Below are 19,755 nucleotides of genomic sequence, written 5' to 3'. Positions count from 1 at the left end.
AAAATAGGCGTTGATTTCGTCACCATTATCCACACAGGATTATTCAGACTGATAAGAAAATAACACTATGTACCAGATATCAAAGAATATCTTTATTATCTCAAGGCTAATTTATAAATAGAAACATTGACCTATATTAACAACAACAAAAATAACACAAGAATACACAAATTAAAAAAGATAAACACGTCTCTTATGTAACAACTCTGAAAGCTAAATCTGAAGCTTAAAATAAGAAAAGGAAATAGTGACATGAATTTACATTAACAAACATTTCAGAAAGTTATTCAAATTTCACTTTGACCAGTAAAAGCTTCCAGAAACCAGAGATTAAAACTTGTAAATATACAGATAAAGATTATCCAAGTATACTTTTCTGAAGTTGCAAGCAATCGTTTTTCCTATCTCTACAGTGTAGAAGTGTTAGTTTGACTTTTTCTCAAACATGGCTTTAGCAATCTGAGAAAGACAGTGTCCAAACTCACACAGGACCATGTGCTCAGCCTGGGCAGGGCTCTGAGCGTCTCTCTCAGCCATCTCAGCCTGAGCAAAAAGACAGTCACCTACAGCCTCCACTACAGCTGGGGTTATCACCGATACAGGCCACCTGAGCAAACAAACAAACATTCACAGACATGAGTACTCTGGTATTTTTTTTTTTAATAAAATAAATAAATAAATGGGCTTGTTAATTCAAGCCATGTTAAAAAGAAAATCCATAAATACCTCTAATTTTAAGTAGATGAGTACCACTTTCATAGAATTAGTGAGATCAACAACTTAAACAGAGTAGTTTAGGTTGTTGATCTGTTTGTTAACATAAAGTTTTCTGCTCCAGCAGTAGTGTGAGAGAACATATTTAAGTGCTTGATATCTAACATTCACACTCAAATGGATAATGAGTACCTTGTGGTTAGTATCTTGCCTAAGCTTATTTGGCATGTAGTCTGGAGCAGGCGGGGATCGAACACCAACCTTCTGATTATTAGATGGGAGGGCAGAAGGAGATAGATCAAAAGCTCCACTATTGAAAAGAGCCAGAGTTTAACCCTAATTAGTAATGATTAAATGCACAAATGATATATATACACATAGAGAAAAGAGGTGAAAAGAGGTGAGTGGAGAAGAAACAGTGCATCATAGGAATCCCTCAGCAGCCTACACCTATTGGAGCATAACAAAGGGAGGATTCAGGGTCACCTGATCCAGTCACAACTATATAAGCAAAAAGCAAAGTTTTAAGCCTAAATTAAGCAGGACCAGGCTGAGCGGCAGCCCAAAGTGCTGGAAAATCTGGTTGCTCTGCTGCTACTCCCCCTTGGCACCAGTGATGATGCTCTGCAGGATGTGGGTACTCATATACCGCTTTGTATTAGTTCTGGTGAATATGCAACATGATATCCCGAAGCAGTGCTGAACCTAAGAGCAAAGCTACACATGTTGGGGAGGTTATCACATGAGAATTTGCTCCAGGTTCAGGAACGTCACCAACACTAAGCCCAAATGTAGCAACTTATTAGCATGAAACAATATTCAAAATACGTTATTCCCCCATATAAAATGACAATTTTACTTTACCTCTTTAGTGAACATCCTTGGTTCTCATGTGGCTAAGCGTCCTGTGTTATTGATTACTAGACTAATTGCTAAACTCTGATGAAAAGGCATGGTGATGCAGCATGGTACAACACTTGTGTTTGCAACAACTGACACCAACTTCTGTCTGGTCTCTGAGAAATGCATAAGGTGTCTCTGGTGTTGATGCTTTGATACACTGATACTGGCCATAGTGAAAAGAGTGTTACTTCCAATTTGTTCACACACTAACCGTAAAAGACACCTATGTATCTCTGTGTTGACACAATGACACTATTTCACACCCTGGTTTGAGATTACGTTTGCCTAATCATACCAATTCTCTATGATTTTCTTGTGTGGGCTTATTGAAAAGAAATACTTTCATGACTCACTTGTCCTTCGCATTGACATTCTTGTCTTTGGAGCCAGTTTGTGGGCCTGCGTCATAGTTCCTACAGCCAACACACTTACAGCCGGAAGTACACATGATGTTTGCCTAAACACAAATCAAACAAATATAGGTGAATTTTTTAACAGCTGATTCATGATCACTGGTATTCTTACTTATGCTTCAAAGGTAATGTAATTCTTAGTCAGATATCTGCAAAGACCCAAACTGACATTAGTACAAACAGCATAATATCATTAAAATAATATGGTCAGTTGTGGAGGCTGCCAAAACAGGTACATGGAATGTCAATGGTGGGGAAGAAGTCTGATAGCGGTAGTGCGAGGTTCAGAGGTAGTGGCTGGATCAAGCTCACCTCAGCACAGCTTAGGTCAGGGGTCACACCAACCTTTTTGAAAGTGAGAGCTACTTCTTGGGTACTGATTAATGTGAAGGGCTACCAGTTTGACACACACTTCTCAAATAACAAATTTCCTCAATTTAACTTAATTATGTGTTATCATTAATAATTAATGATATTCATGTATGTAAAGACACTAATTATGTTAATTATTTTTCACCATAATTATAAAGAATGCAAGTAGGAAACCAGGTAGGAAACAGATAAATATCAATATGCAATGTTTATTTCTATAAATCTCTGCAAGTATTTACATTTTGAAGTGATCACTTCTACAACATTTTCACTTACCACTAACAAATTTTAACAAATCATGCACTGTTACATACATTATTTTTGTATATATGTAACATACAAAAATCAACTTTCAAGTTTTACAGAACTTTTCACCAAATTGGCAGCATTTTAAAGAAAATTGTCACATGTTACACTTAACAAACACATTTGGTTTTCAATAATTAAATTCAACTTTGACATGACACTGGCTCATTCACAAAGATAGGTTGAAGATAGGTTCGAGACTGTGATTATCGATCTGAATATGAATGGTGTTTTGTTATTGGACTTCTGTAGTAATCACAGCTTTTTCCATAACCTACACAACATTCAGGCATATGCGTATTCATGAGTGCACTTGGCACCAGGACACCCTAGGTCACAGGCCAACAACTGATTTTGTAATTATATCATCACATGTAGATATATCTTAGATTGTAGGGTGAAGAAGTACTTAGGCGGCAGCGTTGAGTAGCGATTAGCGATGTTATCTCACAGAAAGAAGGGTACTCAAACCGTACCTGGTCTTGTGTGTGGAATTCACATGTTCTCCCTGTGACTGTGTGGTACTGCAACTTCCTCCCACAGACCAAAGAAATGCATGTTGTGTAAAATACTTATTCTAAAGTGGCTGTGTATGTGAGCTACATAAAGTGTACGGAATAAAGTACTGTAGGAGTATATGGTTAAATGTGGCCTCTAATGCCACTAAGAAAAACAATATTGTTAGGGTGCCTGGGTCGTCGACCCAGTGTTTTGTGTTTTTGGTTCTTTGATTTTGTTTATTTCATTATATTCTAGCTTTGCCTTATGGGTTATAGGATTATTCTTAGTCTAGGTTCTCTGTGTGGGTTTTGTTAGAGTTGTAGTGTTCTGGTTTTCTGTCTGTGATCCATAGTTGCTGTCTCCCCTGTCTGCTTTATCCCTGTGTCAAGTCTGCGTCTCTGTGTTACGTTTCCTGTTTTACTTTGAAAGTCCGTGCCTCATGTTAATGCGTCTGGTTTTGCTTCCTTTGTGTCGTTAGGCCTGATTTGCCCCAGCTGTGTTTCCCTCCTGTCTCTCATTCCCTGATTGCTCCCTCTGTGTTTTCATCTGTTTGTGTCGAGATCTACTCTCATCTTGGGTTACGTCCACACGTACCCGGGTATTTTTGAAAACGCAGATTTTTCTATGCGTTTGCAACTTTTGTCCACACGTAAACTGCGTTATTGGTCACTGAAAACGGAGATTTTTAAAAACTCCGACCAGGGTGGATATTTTCTAAAACTCCGTTTTTGCATTTACGCGTGGACGAGAAAAACGGAGAAAACGCAGCGTCAAAGGTGTGCACATTTTTTGACGTCACACTGTGCGCCACGTTATTGTTTCGGTGAAATAAATTTCTACAATACTGTTACTGTTAATTGTACTCTCTGCAGTGTTTAAATGCTTACATATACACACACAGTTACTGTCCCTCCACACATACGACTCGGTTCTGCTTCTATGCCCCAGCTTTGTTTACTATTTCCCACCGAGGCTTCTAGACTTCTGATTGGCGAACATTTCTACACGGTTAGGAATATATCGCCGCCTGTTGCTTTGGCATGTTCCTAGCAGCGTTTTCCTTCATTTCTGCCTTTACGTGTGGACGGGATTATTTTTTAAAACGAAAACGGAGAATCTCTGTTTTCAAAAATACCCGTGTACGTGTGGACATAGCCTTGCTGTGTGTTCTGTCTGTCTGCCAGTTCAGGTTATTGTTATTTTCAGTTTAGTATTTGTATTCTCAGTTTTGCTAGTTCTGTGTTTGCCATCTAGCAATAAATCTGAGTTTGAGTTTACTTTCTGCCCCTGAGTGTCTGCGCATTGAGTCCTCCTTACCACCACTCCTGCCTGCACACAGCCTTCATATGACAAATATACACTGTGGGGTCCTTAAGTTTTTGGATAATTACTTATTTTTTGTAATTTTGGCTCTTTACACTATCGCAGTGAGTTTTAAATCACTTCAAGATTTTAATTCAAATAGTTTCACAAAAGTACTGTGTGAATTGCTTAATAATTAGAGCCATGTTTTTACATAGTCTCCGTTTTCAGGCGCTAAAAAGTAATTGGATAATTGCCTGACAGGCAATTTCAAGGCCAGGTGAGGCTCTGTTTCCTTCTCATTTCCAGGTTAGGCAGATAAACGATCTGCAGTTGGTTCCAAGAGATAAGCTAGCTTTTTATTGGAATATAAGGAAGTGTCTGAAATTGAGAGCAAAAACTTTGGAGGCCAATGTGGTATATTCTAAGACTGAATGCTGAAGCATATCACATCATTTGTCAAACATGGCGGAGGTGATGTCATGGTATGTCCACATGTGGCTGCAAGTGGAACTGGGTCATTAGTGTTTATTGACTGAACTGTTAAAGCCATTAAGTTAAAGACTAATGCAATAGATTAAATACGTCTGCAATACAATCACGTTGAGATTATTTGATTCAAAATCCACTGTGTTGGTGGGGCAAAATGACCACAAAAAAAGTCCAGTAATTTCTCCTGTGCCCACACTGAGGCAATATGGCAACCGGAGACCACAGAAAATGAATGACATTTCATGACTTCTGGTAAGAATGATCAAAATAACTGAAGGCGAGGAGATGGTGGGCAGGACCTGAGAGAGATTTTTCTCTATTTCCAGGCAAGTTAGTGAAGGGACTACCAGTGAGAGTGAAAAATACCACTGACTGACATGACACATGATGTGGTAGTAAGTACAGTGCACATGCAGATTTATGGATAGCTGTGCTGGTAGGTATGTCAAACTAACCCATCCACTAGAAGAATGATGTGCCTTGTGTATGTGACTCTGACTCAAGCAGATATGCCCTCTCACCAACATGAAAGATTGAAAAAGGTACCTCCACATTTAAACACGCAACTTGTTTTATGATTAGGGACCATTACAATAGTACTCTTTATGTATGTGTGTACCTCATAGCATTCACAGTAGCGCTTAAGGCAGCCAGAGCGTTTACAGTTGCAGCCTTTGTTGTGCCAACCTCTGACCGCTCCTGACTTCACACCAGCAATTTTTGGCCTGAAGGCATCTGGGTTATGACCTAAACACCACTACATAATGACAATATGGGTATCTTATAGTTAGAATAAGAAAGAAGCACAAGCTAAGCAAAGTATATACATATATATATACATATATATATATGTATATATATATGTATATATATATATACATATATATATATTAGGGGTGCAACGATACACAAAATTCACGGTTCGGTTTGATACTTTGGTGTCACGGTTCGATATTTTTTCGATATCTTTTTAATGCCTTTTTAATTTGTCATTTATTAAATTTTCATGGCACATTCTGCACCACATCTCTGTGCGTTTATCATTTGTTCGAAGCCAGCTCACCTCCTGCAACCACTTTTCCGAGAATACACGCTTCTTTTGTGGTTCGGACTCCTTCTGACATTTCTTTGGAGGTGGAGGAAAACCAAAATAATTGCTTAAAGGAGCTTCTTCGACATCTTTAAGAGTTCTAAACAAATGCCTGTCCTCCTCCTGAAAATCTTATTTACGCAAACACGCGTTGCAACTTCTTATCTTGTGCGTGTTTTTTATTTTGACAGCGAATGCGCACCTGCGGACCACTTATGTGCAGCCCTGGTTATTTAGCTCGTCATATTGCAGCCACAGAAATTCTTTTGTCCATGAAACCATAAAGCTGCACTTTCTTTTTGCCTTATAGTCTGATTTGTCATAACTTTTCCGTTTTGTGGTAAGCTTTTCTTTGGCTGTCACTTCTTCACCCTGACCTGTCTTATTTGGCTCAGCAGAACTAAAATATATATCCTGCTGCTTTTACACACGCACTCACATAACGCTCAGCGATTCTCTGCGCGATCAACCTCTCACATGTTTAAGCTTGCTGCTGGAGATTTCACTTGTCATGTTTGCATAGTAAGCTAACGATTGATAAGATGATGTCAGAGGAATTGGTGCGCAAATTATCATCACTCACCAATCAGTGCTGTCGCTCTCTATACACAGTTCACGCGATTGCAAAGTGAAAGCAAAAAACAAGCGCAAATTCAAACGCGATTTCAATATGTCACATATTGACAGTGGCTCACCGATGCCAATGACATAATTACCCAGCTACATTTCCGAAAGAATGCAAAAGCATTGACATATATTTTTCCTTCCTACGATAGGCCGACGGGCAGGGCAGAGATAGATTTTGGTAGCCCGACTGGAAAAATCGCCATCCCTGGGACGTCGGGCTAGCGATTTTGCGAGCCCTGTATCTGATTGAGGAATCACTCATCTTTGGAAAAGAGTTTATTACAGAGAAATGGCTCTTTCCAAAATAAAAGCTATACTATACGCTTCTTCTGGGCTATATTCTCGGCAGCATATTAAACATATCAGGTCCCCATAAGGAGAATCATGTGCTAACGGCTGTCTAAATGACTCGGGTAAGGATTGTAGCATGCGTGCTTGTTGTTTTTGTCTGCTTCCACTTGTCTTTGCATTAGGATGATGTCGGAGTAAATGTGCAGTCATATTCGTTGTGTTCCCACTAGTGCTGTCAGCGTAAATCTCGTTGAAATGACGTTAACGCCACAACACGGCAAATCTCCGTTAACGAGCTACCGCAGATCGCCCCGTGCGTGGGGCTGGACGGCCAACACGCTAACGACCTAACTGCGCTAACACACTAGTTCCCACCAATGTAATTGAGCATTGCTGGCACATCCAACATACTGTTTTACTTTAGTCCATGACGCGCTTACCTTCAGGGTCATACGTCACATGAAAACCAAAATAGTTCCAAACACCAGATCTGAATGAGGGTAGGGGAGGTTCAATTTGCCATGTTGCAAGGAGAGCTTAACTTCTGTCTCGCTAGCTTGCCCTGCGCTCAGTGAATCTGCGTTCGACTACTCCGCCTAGGCTGCACTGTCGAGCGCAGATCCACTGAGCGCTCAACACAGACAGCGCCGTCAGAAGGAAAGTTGATAAAATAAATTAAAAATTTTGTATTGTTCGATACATATGCGTACCGAACCGAAAGCACTGTATCGAACGGTTCAATATCGATACGAGTATCGTTGCACCCCTAATATATATATATATATATATATACACACACAAACACATATATATATATATATACATATATATGTATATATATGTATATATATATATATATATATATATACACATATATACATATACATATACATATACATACATACATATATATACATATACATATATACATATACACATATACATATACACACACATATATATATATACATATACATATATATATATATATACATATACATATATATACATATATACACATACATATATATATATATAAAATATACACACACACACACACACACATACACACACAAGAAAGTGTTAAACTAAGTCTCAACTTGGGTTCAAATCTACATACTGCCAATTTTGAATACCAGTCAATCCATCTGGCATCTCATTGACATATATACGTACAGATTTTTCATTATTTTCTTAGATGTTAAAACTAACTCACATAAACATTAATGGGGTTTTTGACTTGAGCATGTTTTCAAAAAGCACTGCCAACCTTAATTGCCTTGAGACGCTTCATTTCATGCTCTGCATTGTTGTGGCAGTTAGAACAGTCACAGTTGCTGCACATCACTCCATTGGAAAAACACTCACAGTAGCTTAAAGAGAAACACAGAAATACACATCAAACAAGAATTACCTTTAAAATGTAATTTGTAAGTGTCTGTTAGTAACATTACACAGTCAACTGAAGGGAAAACTTCATCATGCAAATCCAAACATTTTAAGGTGAAGACTTGGTTTAAGGTTAGGACATAATGCTCAGTTATGATGTAATGACACAAATTTCAAAGCATAGTTTCACCTTAAGTTACAGTCATGTTGGAGACCCACAATTATACATCAAACATGCCCCTAATCTGTGTGGCCATGTCCAGGCGTTTTACATGTGGTGCCAGCCAAAAGAAAGAATTTAAATTCTGGGTTTTCCCTCCTGTGTCCCTGCTCTTTGTTCTAGTCATTTTTTTCAGGAGCAAACATATTTTATCCTCAGGTTTTTCCACTTCTTTGTACGTTCCCTCACATCTATCCCGATAGAAACTTGCCAGTTTTTATATTGTATAATGTGCAGGTAAAAATACCTGTGCCGGCCCACAGAGAGTAGATGTGGGTGAACTACTCCCGTGTGTGTACAGTTTCACCAAAGGTGATCAATTTCAGTGAATGCTGATTAGGCTTTATTTGCGTTGCCCCATGTGAATTAGCGTCAGTTCGCCTCACTGCATAGACTTTGTATGTAATCACATGATGCAAATGTCCTTTACATTTGTTGTGAAAGCACAATGAGCCTGTAATAAATTACCATCAAGGACATCTTATCGGTGACTCCCACCCAACCCCCTGAGAGTGACTTGATTTATTTTTTATATCTTTGGCAGGCCATATTTAATGAATCCATGCATAATACTTAATATTACAAATTAATTCAATACTTAAAATAATCTCATACTAAATTGTCATCAGCCCTCTTAACTCTTAAAGCCACATGAACAACATTTTAGTGTTAAATTTTAGTTATTGGTTTCTTCTAGTGTTTAGTGACATTGTTGTGAAGTAGAAAAGCAATAGTATGATGTCTACTCACAGTTTGAGGCATTGTGATCTGGTACAATGGCAGGGCTTCCTGGACTTTGATTCACAATACATGCCGACATTTCTATAAGGGTAAAAATTAAGAATTTATTCCAATTAAATAATATACATATACTATTGGTAAAAATAAAAAAACAACAAAAAACAAAACATAACAAGGAATTCAAGGATTTTTTTTTTTAAATGTAGGACAGTGTGCACACACACATAGATGCACACACAAGCTTTATGTAAATGAAGCACAGACAAATCTAAGCTGAAGCCAGGGAGGCATATATAATTCTAGTGTGTTATTAGTCTGCTATCCATCCATCCATCCATCTTCATCCGCTTTATCCGAGGCCGGGTCGCGGGGGCAGCAGCCTAAGCAAAGAGGCCCAGACCTCCCTCTCCCCAGCCACCTCCTCCAGCTTATCCGGGGGAACACCAAGGCGTTCCCAGGCCAGCCGAGAGATATAATCTCTCCAGCGTGTCCTGGGTCTGCCCCGGGGCCTCCTCCCAGTGGGACATGCCTGGAACACCTCACCCAGGAGGCGCCCAGGGGGCATCCTTGTCAGATGCCCGAACCACCTCAGCTGGCTCCTTTCGATGTGGAGCAGCAGCGGCTCTACTCTGAGCCCCTCCCGGATGGCCGAACTTCTCACCCTATCTCTAAGGGAGAGGCCAGCCACCCTTCGGAGGAAGCTCATTTCTGCCGCTTGTATCCGTGATCTCGTTCTTTCGGTCACTACCCACAGCTCGTGGCCATAGGTGAGGGTAGGGACGTAGATCGACCGGTAAATTGAGAGCTTCGCTTTTACACTCAGCTCCCTCTTTACCACGACGGACCGGTGCAGCGTCTGCATTACTGCAGCTGTAGCCCCAATCCGTCTGTCGATCTCTGGCTCCCTTCTCCCATCACTCACGAACAAGACCCCGAGATACTTGAACTCCTCCACTTGGGGCAGGAACTCATCCCCGACCTGGAGTGGGCACTCCACCCTTTTCCGGCTGCGAACCATGGCCTCAGATTTGGAGGTGCTGATCCTCATTCCCGCTGCTTCACACTCGGCTGCGAACCGCTCCAGTGCGAGCTGGAGGCCCTCACCCGATGAAGCCAACAGAACCACATCATCCGCAAAAATCAGAGATGAGATTCTGAGGCCACCAAAGCGAAAGCCCTCCGCCACTTGGCTGCGCCTAGAAATCCTGTCCATAAAAATTATGACAGAACCGGTGACAAAGGGCAGCCCTGGCGGAGCCCATCACCCACCGGGAACAAGTCCGACTTATTGCCGGCAATGCGAACCAAGCTCCTGCAACGGTTGTATAGGGATCGAATGGCCCGTAGCAATGGGCCAGACACCCCATACTCCCGCAACACCTCCCACAGGACACCCCGAGGGACACGGTCGAATGCCTTCTCCAAGTCCACAAAACACATGTAGACTCAATGCAGCAGCTTCGGCAATGGAGACGCTGAACATGGTCCATTCGGACTCAATGTCCCCAGTCTCCCTCGGAATGCTGTTGAAGCTCTGCCGGAGGTGTGCGTTGAAGATCTCGCGGACTGGGGCCTCTGCTAGTCGTTCCCAGCACACCCTCACTACGCGTTTAGGTGCACCAGGTCTCACCAGGTCTGTCCAGCGTCCTCCCCCGCCATCTGATCCAACTCACCACCAGGTGGTGATCAGTTGACAGCTCAGCTCCTCTCTTTACCCGAGTGTCCAGAACATATGGTCGCAGGTCTGGTGATACGATTACAAAATCGATCATCGACCTACGGCCTAGAGCGTCCTGGTGCCACGTGCACTTATGGACACTCTTATGTTCGAACAAGGTGTTCGTTATGGCCAAACTGTGATTAGCACAGAAGTCCAATAACAAAGCACCGCTCGGGTTCAGATCAAGGAGGCCGTTCCTCCCAATCACGCCCCTCCAGGTCTCGCTGTCGTTACCCACGTGAGCATTGAAGTCTCCCAGCAGGACAACAGAGTCTCCAGGTGGAGCACCTTCCAGAGCCCAAGCCATGCGTAGAGGTGAGCCCAACTATATCTAGCCAGTACCTCTCAACCTCACGCACTAATTCAGGCTCCTTCCCCACCAGAGAGGTGACATTCCATGTCCCTATTGCCAGTCTTGGCAGCCAGGGGTCAGTCCGCCAGGGCCTCCGCTCCTGGCCGCCACCCGGCACACAATGCACCTGACCCCTATGGCACCTCCTGCGGGTGGTGGGCCTGCGGGAGGATGGGCCCATGTCTCCTCTTCGGGCTGTGCCCGGCAGGGCCCCAACTAAGGCCCGGCCACCAGACGCTCGCCCTCGGGCACCCTCCCCAGGCCTGGCTCCAGGGCGGGGCCCCGGTAACCCTATCCCGGGCAGGGTAAACTGTTCCCTCGATGTTCTTTTCATAAGGGTCTTCTGAATCGCTCTTTGTCTGGTCCCTCACCCAGGACCAATTTGCCATGGGAGACCCTACCAGGGGGCAAAAGCCCCCAGACAACATAGCCCCTGGGATCCCTGGGAAACACAAACCCCTCCACCACGATAAGGTTGCGATTCACGTTAATTAGTCTGCTAATTAACACTAATAAGTACACCATCAGTGAAAAGTTTGGACACACCTTCTCATTTAATGCCAAAAAGTTTATTCTGTCCATCAGCTGACCCAACTTGGTTCACTGGGGAAACCTGCAGTCAGCTGAGACTAAAAAAGTCACTCGGATGAGTGACAAAACGTTTCTCCCACTGAAAACGCTATGTCCAGATGAACAGAATCAACCTTTTTGGGATTTCCTTACCTGAATGATTGAGCAAGCATCACCTTCTCATTTAATGTTTTTTTCTTTTTTCGTGACCATTTACATTGTAGATTCACACTGAAGGCATGAAAACTAAGAATGAACACATATGGAATTTGTGAGTAAACAAAATAGTTTGAAATAACTCAAAACATACTTTACATGTTTTGGCCACCATTTGCTTTGATTACTGCTTTGCACACTCTTGGCATTCTCTGATCTGATCTGATATGTTTATTGATTAGCATTCAAATATCTCAGTGAAGACAGAACAAAGATTTACCACAAAGCAAGAAAGCATGAGACAAGGCTAATCAAAAGGTATTGGCTGAAGCATTTGCTTATTACGCCAACCCTTTTAACAAAAGATCTTTTAGCATGCAGCTCCTGTACACAGGGCTCGAAGCAAATAATAAAATTCAATTCAATTCAATTTCATTTATATAGCGCCAAATCACAACAAATGTCGCCTCAAGGCGCTTCATAGATACAGAGAGAAAAGCCCAACAATCATATGACCCCCTATGAGCAAGCACTTTGGCGACAGTGGGAAGGAAAAACTCCCTTTTAACAGGAAGAAACCTCCGGCAGAACCCGGCTCAGGGAGGGGCGGCCATCTGCTGCGACCGGTTGGGGTGAGAGAAGGCAAACAAAGCAAAAACAAAACAAACAAACAAACAAACAAGAAAAAACACCACCACCTTAGTAAGTAACTACATCAAAGCAAAAGAATCAAGAGGTTTTCTGTTTTTTGTTTTTGTTTTTTGTTTTTTGCTCTTTTCATTCTTGATATATATATTTTTCTAATACTCTATTTTTAAACATATTTTTAAACAAGGAAAATGAACTACACCTTTTTAAATCACTGTCATAACTATTCCACAGGTTAACTCCTCTAACAGAAACACATCTCTGCTTTATATTTGTCCTTATCTTGTTTTTTTTAAAGAAATCTGTTCCCCTTAAGTCATATTGACTCTCTCTGACTTTGAACAGCTTCTGAGTACTGGGGCAAAGCAAGTTATTTTGTGCTTTATACATTATCTGTGCCATTTTATATTCAACTAAATCATAAAATTTCAGGGTATTCAGATTAATAAACAAAATGTTAGTTGGTTCTATATAGTTTGATTGGTTTATAATTCTTATAGCTCTTTTTTGCAACTTGAAAATAGGAAGAGTGTTCGTTTTATATGCATTACCCCATATCTCCAGACAGTAAGTCATATATGGAAGCAACAGAGTACAATAGAGTGTGTATAATGATTTTTTGTTCAGGACATGCTTTGTTTTATAGAGAATAGCAATGGTTTTTGACATTTTTGTTTTCACATGGTTTATATGAGACTTCCAACTCAGCTTATCATCAATTATCACTCCAAGAAATTTATTTTCGTACACTCTTTCAATTTCAATTCCATTAACCCTGATTTTAGATACATTTTTCATTTGTCTAGTGCCAAAAATAATCAATTTTGTTTTCTTTATATTTAATGATAACTTATTTACATCAAACCAGTTTTTTAATATATTTAACTCCTTTTCCGCTGTAGTCAGAAGCTGTTCTAGGTTTTTACCTGAGCAATACAGAGTGGTATCATCAGCAAACAATACACATTTTAACAGTTTGGAAATGCTACATATGTCATTTATGTATAATATAAATAATTTAGGGCCCAGCACAGAGCCCTGAGGAACACCACAAGTTACCTTCAACTGCTTAGATTTTACATTATTGAATTCGACATATTGATATCTGTCATCCAGGTAACTTTTCATCCACTTGTATGCTAACCCTCTTATGCCATATCTCTCTAGTTTATTCATTAATATAGAATGATCAATCGTATCAAACGCCTTTTTTAAGTCTATAAAAACACCAACAGTATATTCCTTATTATCTATAGCATTAGATATCCCTTCTACAAGTTCCATCACTGCCATCAAAGTGGACCTTTTCACTCTAAAGCCATATTGGTTATCACTTAGGAGATTATGCTTCTCAATATATTTATCAAGTCTATTAACAAATAACTTTTCTAAAATTTTTGAGAACTGTGGGAGCAGTGATATTGGCCTATAATTGGTAAACTGACTTCTCTCTCCGTTTTTATGGATTGGAATAACTTTTGCTATTTTCATTTGTGAGGGAAATACACCAGTTTGAAAGGACAGATTACAAATGTATGCGAAAGATTGCACTATATATTCTATAATACTTTTAACTAATATCATGTCAATACCAAAACAGTCAGTGGACTTTTTATTTTTAAATGTCTTCACAATGTTAATTATTTCTCTATGAGTTACAGCACCAATAAACATGGAGGACACATTCTGAGTAATATGTTTATTTAGGTCGTTATTATTTCTTGTCTCTGGAATTTCTTTTGCTAAATTAAAGCCAACATTTACAAAGAAATCATTAAATTCATTTGCAATGTCTTTAGTTTTATCAAGCACAATATCTTTATCTTTTTTAAAATAATCTGGATAATTCTTATTTTTTGAGCCCTTTTTGATTATACTATTTAATATCCTCCATGTTTCTTGTGTGTTACTTCTACTTTGCTCCAATAATTTGTGGTAATATTCTTTCTTACTTGTTCTTATAATATTTACTAATCTATTTTTATATAACTTGTACTTTATTTCAGCATCTTTTGTCCTCTGTTTTATGAATCTCTTATATAGATTATTTTTCTTTTTACATGCATCTTCTATCCCCTTTGTGATCCATGGCTTATTTGATCTGTGATGCTTTCTAGTGATTTTCATTAAAGGACAATGTTTTTCATATAGTGAAATTACAGTTGATAAGAATGCATCATATGCACTATTTGAATCTTCATTTGCAAAAACCTCATTCCAATTGTGTTCCTTTAAGTCCACCTGGAGGGCAGCAATGGCTCTTGTTGTTCTAAGTCGTATCATATCAAATATTTGATTCTTTTGTTTAGTTTTAATCCCAAAATAATTTTGAAAAATTGCAAAAACAGGAAGATGATCGCTTATATCAGTTATAAGAAGTCCACCTACTATTTCATGGTCAATTTTATTTGTGAATATATTATCTATCAATGTAGCTGTATCAATTGTTATTCTACTTGGTTTTATAATTACAGGGAAAAGGGAGTTACTATACATTGTATTTATGAAATCTGTTGTTTTCTGATGTCCATTTGGGTTTAGCAAATCTATATTAAAATCACCACAAATTATTTGCACTTTTTTATCATTTAGGTTGCTAAACATAGCAGCAAGTTTTTCATTGAATGTCTCAAGGCATGAACCTGGTGTCCTATAGATGCAACTTATAATTATATTGTTAGCTTTTTCAACATGGATTTCAATAGTGATACATTCCAATACGTTATCTATGGTGCTTGACATACATTCAATCAGACTACATTTCAAAACTTTATCTACATATAAGGCAACACCGCCTCCTTTTTTATTCACCCTGTTCATTGTAAATAATTCGTATCCTTCCAGTCCCATTTCACTAATTTTCTCATTATCGAGCCATGTTTCTGATATTGCAATTATATTAAACTTTTTTAACTTACTTAAACATTCTGTAATTTTAGAAAAATTTTTATACAGGCTTCTACTATTGAAATGTATGACCGACAATGCATTTGCCATTTTAATATTCATATTGAATTGGTCATCCGTATAGTACTCACAAGTATTATTGGTGTTATTGTAGAAGTGGGTATCTGGGTCAATGTTACTTTCAGGGTCATGCATGTTGTGCTCTGCATAGTTAAACGTTTTGAAGTTCGTTTTCTCAGCGTGTGTGGCAAAATAACCACCTTGACAGTCCTTTTCATAATCAAATTCTTCCTCTTCAATATCTCTGAATGGAAACCTATAATCTGTGTCCAAACTTGTCATTTATGTGTTTTTGTTTTTGTTGTTGTTTTTTGAGCCGTAAGGCCAGAAACACTTTCCATACCCATTGTTCATTATCCAATCGTCACTTTTCCAATAGATTCCAGAGCAGATTCCTGATTATTTATATTGCTCTAAGTCTTTGAGTTCTCTTATCATCACAACTTTCGCTTCTTCTCTCGATGAGCTTCATGAGGTCATCACTTGAAATGGTTATCTAACAGTCTTGAAGGGGTTCCCAGAGACGCTGAGCACTTGTCGGCCCTTTTGCCTTCACTCTGCGGTCCATCTCATCCCAAACCATCTTGATTGGTTTTAGGTCAGGTGACTGTGGAGGCCAGGCCATCTGTCGCAGCACTCCATCACTCTCCTTCTTGGTCAAATAGCCCTTACTCAGCCTGGAGGTGTGTTTGGGGTCACTGTCCTGTTCAAAAATAAATGATGCAGGATGGTGTGCTGGTTGGTTCAGTGTGCCTTCAATTTTGAAGAAATCCCCAACAGTGTCACCAAAGCACCCCCACACCATCACACCTCTTCCTCCATGCTTCACAGTGGGAACCATGCATGTAGAGACCTTTTCTGCATCGCACAAAGACACGGCAGGTGGAACCAAAGATCTCAAATTTGGACTCATCAGACCAAAGCGCAGATTTCCACTGGTCTAATGTCCATTCCTTGTGTTTCTGGGCCCAAACAAATCTCTTCTGCTTGTTGCTTTTCCTTAGTAGTGGTTTCTTAGCAGCTATTTGACCATAAAGGGCTGATTCATGCAGTCTCCTCTGAAGAGTGGATGTAGAGATGAGTCTGCTCCTGGAACTCTGTGTGGCATTTATCTGGGCTGTTAACTTGCGATTTCTGAGGTTGGTAACAGATGAATTTATCCTCAGCAGCACAGGTGACTCTTGGCCTTGTGAGTCATGTGAGCCAGTTTCGTGTACAGTTTGATGGTTTTTGTGACTGCAATTGGGGACACACAGTTTGCATAATTTTCTGGAATGACCAGTGTTGGGACTAACGCGTTATTAAGTAACGCGTTACAGTAACTACGTTATTATTGTGGTAACGAGCACGGTAACTAGTTATTATGCCAAAATCAGGAACGCGTTAGTCGTTACTGGGATTTAGATAGGGTCGTTACTCGTTACTTCGTGTGGTGGCTATCGCGGAGCTTCCACAGATTCTGTAACATTAGCAAGTGGTGGAGGCAGCAGGTGGATGAGGGAAAGGGGACGCAGAAGGAAAAGAGACCCGAGGCGGCCGCCGGTCCAAGTGTGAACTGAACTTCAGGTAAGAAGTTATGACCTGCAGGCTATCCGAGTCAGATATAAACCAAGTTTAGGTGGAGTTTATTTTCGTTATTCTGACTTTTTCCGTACTGCGTACTAGCTAGCATGATGGAGTTTCTATAGAGCTGGGTGGGTGCTATGAAGTTAATGATGTTGAACTTTATTTTGTTCATAAGTTATTAGAGTTGCCAACTGTCCCGTCTGGTATTCAGATAAAATATTACGCGTTTCTTATTGAGGTGAAAAGGAACAGTTTGTCCCGGACTTCAGCTACAATGAAAAAGACACAAAGCTGGAGTTATTCTGTGTCTTTGCTGCACAGCTGCCTCTTCTTCTTTCATTCTCTCCCCTCTCTCTCCTGTTTCTACTTCAATCATGAAAACTGATCAATGATCAGCTGATCGGCTCTCTTGTTTGTTTATCGCCCACTTTGCGCCAGAAAGAGGAAACCAGCCAATGTCACGTTAAACAACAGCAGCACGTTTAAGCTTGATCAGCAGTTGTTAGAATTTATTTAATATTAATTTCTAGTATCAGCTGATGTTTGCTGGAGCCACAGCTGCAAAAAAGCTGCTGGTCATGATGTCAGTTTGGTTATCTGGTGAGAGGGAAACATGAAGATGAAACCAGGAGATGTCCTTACTGAATCATCAGAGCTGAACAGGTGACGGAGAAACAGGTTTACCTTTTAGGTGACATGAATGAGTTGAAGGGAAGTTATGAACTGTTTCTGAGAGACAGATAACCCCAGGATCCTTTTTTAGGTAGCTGACAGCTGGTAACTGTGCAGGTGCGGATCTAGCAAAGTTTTGCCAGGGGGGCCAGGTAGGGCATTAACAGGGAGAGGTGGGCACAAAGAAATACTTTTCTTTCTTATTCTCATTTAAAATATCTAGCTTTTAAAAAATAATTATCTGAATCTTACAACAAACGATTGATAGATTGATGCATATATACCATCAAGACAGTGTATATCACTGTCACAACAGCATTTGTTTTCATTCAAAGGCTTTATGATTTTTCCTATAATGGTGGCCCGGTTTCTAGTCAAAACGCCCGGGCCGATTTTTTGTCCCAGTCCAGCCCTGTATGCAGCTCATCTGCAGTCTGGTGTTACCTACATCTTCCTATTCAGAAGGCAGAATTTCCGAGTTCTGAGTACAATCAAAGCACCACGACTGCTGTTTTTGTGTTGGATGTAAAAGGCGCACATGACGCTGTGATGTAGGCTAGAATCATGGCAGCGGTCAATGATGGTCCAGGCGTGGGATTTCTCTCGTGGAAATATGCACATTATCTTTTCCTTTCTATTGGTAGGTGGCACAGTGCACTTGTGGCAAGTAAGCAAGCTAGAAGACTGTAAAAGTTATGGAAGCAACACATTAATAAGAGAATTCTGAGTAAAACCAAAGTTACTTTCCCTAGTAACTAGTTACTTTGAAAGTAACGAGTAACTTGAAGTAACTGAGTTACTTTTGATAGAAGTAACTAGTAATGTAACTAAGTTACTATTTTAAAGTAACTTACCCAACACTGGGAATGACAGACCTTCAGTTCTTAAAGTAATGATGGACTGCCGTTTCTCTTTACTTTGCAGATAGTTCCATGCCATAATATGAATTCAGCTGACAGTTAGGGCTGTCAGCTGTGTACCAATCTGACTTCTGCACAACACAAATGATAGTCCCAACCCCATTAAGAAGGCAAGACATTCCACAAATGAACGCTGACAAGCACACCTGTGTCGTGAAAACCATTTCAGGTGACTACATCATGAAGCTCATTGGGAGAAGGCCAAAGGTTTGCAGTGCTCTCGACTAAGCAAAGGGTGGCTACTTTCAGGAATCTAACATATAAAACATATTTAGAGTTATTCATCAATGTTTTCTTCGCTGCATAATTCCATAAGGCATGTTGTATAAATGCTGTCTGTTAGATTTTTCCTCTCTCCTAGTCTTCACACTCACTTACACAGTATTTTAATATAGCAAATTTACACTAAATTTGCTCTGCTGTTTTTCTTTTCCAGTTGTAAAAAAACAGAATGACAATGAAATGTGAACCTGGCCTATTAACTAAAGGGTAAACTGCTAATCTGCTCAAGCCATTAACCCAAGTGCTCAATGAGAAAGGTAGAAGCCACAGAGTCTCATTCAGGTCTGTGCTGTTGTGTATTCTAGGGAATGAGCCTCACGGCTTCCTCTTGGCTAATTATCAGACATTCAAATCTTTTCTCTGAAATGGGTGGTACTAGCAGCCTTTCAAGTTAGATTTACAGTTTATAGATTCTACAACATATGTGCATTATTGGACCTTTAAGACAACAGCAGTTACTGTTGATTTTTGATTTTTTTTCCCTACTTGGTCAGTATAGCAAGCACAATGGTCACACTTTGGTTTCAGTTTCACAGTCCTA

At 40.0% G+C, this 19,755-nt stretch overlaps 1 protein-coding gene and 1 long non-coding RNA gene across 15 annotated transcripts in view; both read right to left on the bottom strand.

Moving 5' to 3' along the window:
- Window positions 1-70: 70 nt before the first annotated feature.
- tesmin (testis expressed metallothionein like protein) overlaps window positions 71-19,755 on the bottom strand; it is a 31,434-nt gene continuing 11,749 nt past the window's right edge. For 6 of the 14 annotated variants that reach the window (XM_085165270.1, XM_085165271.1, XM_085165259.1 and 3 more), the window contains 7 exons: window positions 12,157-12,249; window positions 9,371-9,442; window positions 8,282-8,384; window positions 5,623-5,760; window positions 1,971-2,074; window positions 907-978; window positions 71-607 (listed from right to left, as the gene is read on the bottom strand). In XM_085165270.1, the coding sequence (XP_085021396.1) occupies window positions 424-607; window positions 907-978; window positions 1,971-2,074; window positions 5,623-5,760; window positions 8,282-8,384; window positions 9,371-9,442; window positions 12,157-12,249 (766 nt within the window). In that variant the 3' untranslated portion in view covers window positions 71-423. Of the gene's footprint in view, window positions 608-906; window positions 1,025-1,970; window positions 2,075-5,622; window positions 5,761-8,281; window positions 8,385-9,370; window positions 9,443-12,156; window positions 12,250-19,755 lie in introns of all 14 variants that reach the window. The other 8 variants (XM_085165263.1, XM_085165266.1, XM_085165264.1 and 5 more) reach the window with 6 other exon arrangements.
- Window positions 12,386-19,750, bottom strand: LOC146514905 (uncharacterized). Its single transcript, XR_014874914.1, has 2 exons — window positions 18,874-19,750; window positions 12,386-17,043 (listed from the first exon to the last, which is right to left on the bottom strand). It is a non-coding gene; the product is annotated as an uncharacterized LOC146514905 (long non-coding RNA).

This window comes from Neolamprologus multifasciatus, chromosome 7 (assembly GCF_963576455.1).
Source record: "Neolamprologus multifasciatus chromosome 7, fNeoMul1.2, whole genome shotgun sequence".
NCBI lineage: Eukaryota > Metazoa > Chordata > Actinopteri > Cichliformes > Cichlidae > Neolamprologus > Neolamprologus multifasciatus.
This window is presented reverse-complemented; position numbering and strand designations above follow the sequence as displayed.